Consider the following 7,095-nt stretch of genomic DNA (forward strand, 5'->3'; position numbering starts at 1 on the left):
TGACTTTGGCTACCTCCCTTGTAAGGGGGAAAAAGCCATTGGTATGTGTGTGTGTGTGTGTGTGTGTGTATATATATATATATATATATATATATATATATATATATATATATATATATATAATATATATATATATATATATATATATTCTTCTTCTTGAGGAACCAGTGATGGATACCTGCATGTGGTGGCCCTGCAAGATGGATAGTGAAGCTGTCCATTTGCAAAGCCTGTTATCCCCCTCACCTCCATCAGGTGGCACTCAAGTTTCCAAAAGTGGGCCCAAGGTTTCTGTTAACTTCAACTATATTTCTTACAATTTTTCACACATGGGGAGCTGATAACTAGTGACTGTTCCTTTCGCCCTACCACTTTCAACCAGTGACAGAAATGGTCCCACACTAATACAGCACAGACAAAGGTCCAGAGTTTCTTCTCACTGTGGGGTCGCAAGTTTTCCACTCAGTAAAACTTGACGCAATAATTATTAGTTTGCTTTCCGGGTAACAATGTGAAACCAAGCCCCTTTTTCATCCACACAGGGTTCATCATGATGACACCACAGCTCTTCATCAATTATAAACTAAAGTCAGTGGCCCATTTACCTTGGCGGATGTTAACTTACAAGGCTCTTAACACATTCATTGATGACATCTTTGCCTTTGTCATCAAGATGCCTACAATGTATCGATTAGGCTGCCTCAGGGATGATGTAATTTTCTTCATCTTCCTCTACCAGGTAAGTTACTGTTAGATTTCTATTTATTTGAATATTATATTGCGGATTTTTGTTTGTGACATTCATCTCGTTGTGCTCGTGAGATGTAATGAAATGGATGAGGGGGGTTGAGAAATCGAACCTAAAACTGTATACCTATCATTTTCATATGTATTGTATGCAATGGAGAGGATTTTGGTTTGAGTACAGGTGTTTTATTGGAGTGGTTTTGGTGCTCAATGGTAGAGTAGGAGATTGTTAAAGAAAATAAAGAAAAGTGGGAGGTGAGCCAGTTGTTGTTTGCTGATGACACTGTACTTGTGGCAGGGCAGAGGAGGGATTAAGGGTGTTAGTAACGGGGTTTGGGAAGGTATGCAATAGGAAAATATTGAAGGTAAATGTGGGTAAAAGCAAGGTGATGAGATGTACAAGGGTAGAGGGTGGCAGTGAGTTGGAAGTGAGTCTAAAAGGAGAGAGGCTGGAGGAAGTGGATAGCATTAGGTATTTGGGGTTGCATGTGGCAGGAAAGGGAGGAATTGAGGTGGAGGTAAGTTGTAGACTGAAAGAAGCAAGTAAATGCCTTAGGGAATAAAAAAAGTATTTTAGGATTCCTTGCTAATGAATAGTTGAGGTATTTTTTCTGCAGCCTCTTAGAATGGGTCTTTTGTTATCATGTCCACTGCTCTATTAATGAATGGGAATTGGTCTATATCATGGTCATTTATATGTAGGTTGAATAGAAATTTTTCTAATTCTATGGTGACTGTTATTGGGAAATTGTCTGAGGAGAGGCCATACATAGTTTCCCATGTTTGTGTATGAAGGGTGGATGAGCACATTGTTATGTCAGGGGATGTTGCTTGTTCATTATATTGAGAAGATTGCCCAGTGGAGCATTGCTTGAGTTTAATATATTTAGGTCAGGGAACTCTTTCTAATAACTTTCCGAGTGACTTGTGGACCTGCCTGGAGGCTGTCACCGATTACCTGAAAGCTGCAGATTTTCTGCCAGAGAGGCCAGGGACAATGGATAGATTGATTGTGCAATAGTGATTCAGATGATGATGGTTATTGTTTTTTCTCAAGATTTAAATCACTGCTGTTCCTCTTGCAGAGATATATCTACAGAGTTGATCCGTCACGTCTCAATGAATTTGGATTCTCACAAGAGATGGAGCAGGAAGCTAAGGAGAAGAAGAAGAATCCTCAGAAAGAAGTTACCAATGGAGAAGGTCCTTTGGCAGTGAAATCTGCTCAGGCCAAGAAGGATGATTAGTGCTTTGAGAAGGCAGTGACCAGTGGAAACTCTTTTGGCAGCATAGTCTGCTGCTGAGATGTGAGGCTTTTGATTCATCTTTGATTAAGTTAAACGAGTATGTAAATGCACATAGATTAATTAAGATTAATGTTATTACTTAGATAAAGCTCTACACTACAGTGACCCAAACTTCATATGCCAGAACTGGCTGGAGTCAATTTATCTGATAACGGAGCTGCCAAGAATGATTTTGTTTTGATTTCATCGTTATGTTATTCTCACTCAAGTGTTGATTCAGTGTTAGTGTTTCAAGTGTAATGTGGTGTTATTATAAAATCTTGTACCGCAGTTTAATGTTTAGATGTGCTTATGTCCATCATAATCCAGCAGGAAAATCAACTTCAGATATGTACTTTTGTTTATGTTTTTTCTTGTGTTTATTTTATCAATGGTAATGAATATACATTTGTCCATACAATACATTGTAAAGTTTGTATTGCAACAGTTATTTCATGTCACATGAAAAATACATTGAGTGCAAATTACGTGATTTGTCTTGAGTCGTTAAAAGTCAATACTTCTCACATCTTGTAGGGCTGGCGTTTCCGGGCTTATTCTAGAAATTTTGTGTAATTGTCAGTTTGCACGAACTGCACTTAAGAACAAATCTGTGTAAAATTTAACATTATTTCTCTTTGACATGCATGTCAAGGTACAGAGTTGTAAAATAAATACAGTCACACATTTTATATGCAGTAATCCATATAATAGGCTGCACAAGGATCACTGTTGTGTTAATAAGAACACTAATTACTGTAGTTTGATTTACTGCATTTTTAAATTTCTTGTTCAGATTTATTTGGATTGCTCACAGGACACACACACACAGGACACAAACACTATTCAAGATTTTAAGAAAAAACTTGATGCTGAAAGATACAAAGATGGGTTACCATGAGCATAGCTCCCCTCCCGTATAATACAACTAGGTAAATACATACACGCACACACACGCACACATACACACACACAAAAAGGTCCACTATAGAAGAGATCTGGAGAAAAAAGAAAAAAAATTGCTTCCCACACAGTACTGGATACCTGGAATAATTTAGATAAATAGTGTGTATGCAAACACTATTCAAGATTTTATGAAAAAACTTGATGCTGAAAGATACAAAGACAGGTCACCACAAGCATAGCTCCCTTCCTGTATAATACCACTACATAAATACATACACACAGAAGAGACCTGAAAAAGAATAGCTTCCCACACAGAGTGATAGATATCTGGAACAAACTGGATGAAAAAATAGTGTGTGCAAACACCATACAAGAATTTAAGAACAAACTTGATCTTGTGAGATACAAAAACGGGTTACCATGAGCATAGCTCCCCTTCCCATGAAATACAGCTAGGTAAATACACACACACACATCCAAACGAATTGAGTCTTGATAATAATTGTGACCTTGAGTTTCACTGATTGGAAACCAGCAGCCCTACACACACACACACACACACACACTTGAGCTACAGACACTAGAGCAAAGAAGAGAGAGAGGAGATTTGATAACTATTTACAGAATCATGAAAGGCATAGAAATTATTGATAGAGAGGATCTAATAAAATGGGATGAAAGAAATACAAGAGGACACGGAAAGAAAATCAAGAAAGACAGCTATAGAAGAGATCTGAAAAAGAATAGCTTTCCTCTCAGAGTAATAGACATTTGGAACAAGTTAGATGAGAAAGTAGTGTGTGCAAAAACAATACATGAATTTAAAAATAGTTTAGATAAAATGTGATATAAAGACGGGACACCACGAGCATAGCTCCCCTTCCCGTAAAATACAACTAGGTAAATACTAGGTAAATACACACGTGTGTGTGTGTGTGTGTGTGTGTATATATATATATGCAAGTTGAGAATCCATGATATGAAAACTGAAAATCTTCAAGGTGTGAAAGGTTTAGAAATGGAAGCATCACAAATAGAAAATTCCAGAAAGTGTTTTGAAAGTAGACTTTGTATGAAATAATGAGCAAGTAACTAGAGAAATTCTAAAACATGAAAATTTATTTTGTATAGAAAAAATACAATAATCATAAAGAAACACAAAAGAATAGTATGGTAATGTAAACAAAGTAGTAGTGTTGCAAATAAGAGCCTAATACTGGTAATTTGTCTATTTACTGTAAAACCACTGACCAAATAGTTTTGACATGCCAAAAATCATCTTGATATTGATGGAACATTACCTTAACTTGTTAGTTAAAGTTAAAACAACATTGTGGTTGTGTTAAAAGGGTTTCAAAAAAGGGAACATATGTATTAGTAAATAATAAAGCTCATCTGCACAATACTATTAGTTGGTTTTGTTTATTTGTAGAATGGGTGAAAGGGCTTGACAAAAGTATGTCGGTATGTATGTTCAAATGTGTAAAGATGAAGCATGTCTCATTCACTCACAAGCATAAAAAGAATATATATATAGAATTTTAAATATATTACCATAGTGAAAAAATATGAGGATGCATATATGTTAATTAGATGCAAAAACTATAACTTGACAATATGGCTATCTTCACTGGTATCCCAGTGAAACATTGCATTTGCTTGGAAATGGTAATATGTTCTGTTCAGTGAGATGCTATGGCAGTGGAATTTTTTTTTATTATTTTTCACACATTATTGGAAGCTTTATATATATTATATATATATATGTATATGTGTGTGTGTATATATAATATATATATATATATGAGAGAGATTGGTTATTTAAAATGTAATGGATGCAAAAAGGAGATTATATGAAGGGATGATTGTGCCAACAGCACTGTATGGGGTAGATTTGGAATTTGAGTGTGGCAGAGAGGAAAACTTTGAATGGGTTTGGAATTAAGTGTTTGAGAAATAAGGTGGGGGTTACTAGGTTGGACAGAGGGAGAAATGAGGAGATGAGGTGGAGAGTTGGGGTGGAAAAGGAGATGGTAGATGGGGCTGGTTTGGACACATGGAAAGAATTGAAATAATAAGTGAAGAAAGATTAGTAAAAGAGGTGAGGAAGGCAGAGATGGAGTGAACTTGAAGGGACAACTGAAGATGAGATGGATGGATGGGGTGAAAAGGGTGTTGAGCAAGAGGGGAATGTCTGTTGGGCAGGAAAGGGAGAAGGCAGGAGATAGGGGTGGGTGGAAAATGGCTGTGTACTGATAATATTGTGATGCAAGAAAGGGAGTGGATGGGGGAGAGTTAGGGAGTGGTTATGTATGAATGATATTTGGATGCAGCCTGAAAGGATGTCTTCTCCCTGGGGGCATGATACAGGGATGACCCGTCATCCATGAGGAGCTAAGATTAGAAGGAGGAAAGGGTGGTGGATGGGAGTGGGTATATGCCTTTTGATTTGCCTACTTCCCTGGTAAAGGGGAAAAAGCTCTTGGTGTATAGATAGATAATGTAAATTTTCTGTAAAGAGCTTTCCGAAGACCATGTTGGTTGCAATGTCAGTGCATTAATTCCTAAACCAACAATTTTTCTTCTACCACCCTATCTCTCATTTGTCTTTGCTAATATATATATATATATATATATATACACACACACATAAAGCTTATGAAATAGAGAGGGAAACCATGGGAGTGGATAGGAGTGGAATGGGCGGGAGTGGTTGCATGCCTTTGACTTGGCTACCTTCCTTATATGGAGGGAAAAGCCCTTGGTATATAGATGCGTATTTATGAAATAGGCACAAAAGCCACCATTTACAAATACTGGTTTATTTTACTCAGTGTTAAGTTGTGCAATAAGGAAACATTTTATACTCGGGATGGTTGGATATTTTTCATTATTTTCAACGTTACTGAAAAACTAAAAGCTGAACACAATAAACTCGCTAAATGTGTAGAACTGCTGGAGCCACATTTTTTCCATATTGTGTAATGACAAGATATTTCATGTTCATGAACCAGAGCAAACATGTTGAGGTTTGATGTTTTTTACCATTATACATAGATAGAAAAACATCATATAGAGCAAAGATTGAAGATGTTGATCTTGTGTTGATGGCATGGCTACGTCAGCATTGGAGTGAATACATGCCATTCAGCTGTGACATCCCCAAACTGTTCCATTTTGTAGATGATGTTATACAAATATTCCAAAATCCAAAACTACCAGTTCAAGCATTTTGAATCAAGAAGCCTCTAACTTTAAATATGTGTGTGTGTATATGTATGTGGGTATGTATATCTGTGTGTACGTGTAATTTTTTTAGTTTTAGTTTTCCTATTAAGTAGATCACCCTGCCCCTGATGCCTGGGCAAGTGACAATAAAGCAAGATTCTGCTATGGAAAAACTTTACCATGCTGCATTGCTTTTAACGTAAGCAGTGTAATCCTTCATCCCTGAGTTGCAGAGGTGGAAGGGGTGGTTGAATGGATTTTAGTTGTTTACAAATGCCAAATTTGTAAGGTTTGTAATATTTTATACATGTGTATGTATATGTGTGTGTGTATATGTATACATATGTGTGTGTGTATATATATATATATATATATATATAAATAATATATATATGTATATATATTAGTTGCCTTCATTACTTAGTGTTGCATGGCATATTTAAAGATAAGATTGTACACAAGAACACCATTTAGTAGGATCTCCCATTCTTGCCCTTTCTTAAGTGATTTATTGTCATCCTTTTATTTATTTCACAATTGTCAGTACAAGTGACACTTTTTGTATTTCTGAGCAAGAGCAAGCATCTTCATACTGTCTTCCATGTTACATCAAGGAAATAGATAATGAATCACTTGATGCGCGAGTTGTTGCAGGATGAGGTACAATTTTGTTGATTAGTTTCGAGTTTTGGGACCAATGACAGGTACCTGCTTGATGGACAGTGAAGCTGTCCATTTTCAGAACCCACAAAATCCCTCCCTTTCATCAGGAGGTGAAGACCCGAGGGGCTGACACTTGCTCAGTCTTAGGGCTGGACCCAAGATCTCTCATCTTCAACCGTATTTCTTCCACCTTTTCACACACACACACACTGCTAACAAACAGTGACTTCTCCCCTTCTGGCACTTTTAGCTAGTGACATAGAAA

At 36.7% G+C, this 7,095-nt stretch overlaps 1 protein-coding gene across 2 annotated transcripts in view; it reads left to right on the forward strand.

Annotated features, from left to right (window-relative positions):
* The window catches only part of LOC143034482 (putative lipid scramblase CLPTM1), a 44,131-nt gene extending 38,134 nt beyond the window's left edge, over positions 1-5,997 (forward strand). For both annotated transcript variants that reach the window (XM_076200591.1, XM_076200592.1), the window contains exons 10-11: positions 543-739; positions 1,833-5,997. In XM_076200591.1, the coding sequence (XP_076056706.1) occupies positions 543-739; positions 1,833-1,994 (359 nt within the window). In that variant the 3' untranslated portion in view covers positions 1,995-5,997. The remainder of the gene's footprint in view (positions 1-542; positions 740-1,832) is intronic.
* The last annotated feature ends 1,098 nt before the right edge of the window (positions 5,998-7,095 follow it).

This window comes from Oratosquilla oratoria, chromosome 17, assembly GCF_046742065.1.
Source record: "Oratosquilla oratoria isolate Oo_2021 chromosome 17, ASM4674206v1, whole genome shotgun sequence".
NCBI lineage: Eukaryota > Metazoa > Arthropoda > Malacostraca > Stomatopoda > Squillidae > Oratosquilla > Oratosquilla oratoria.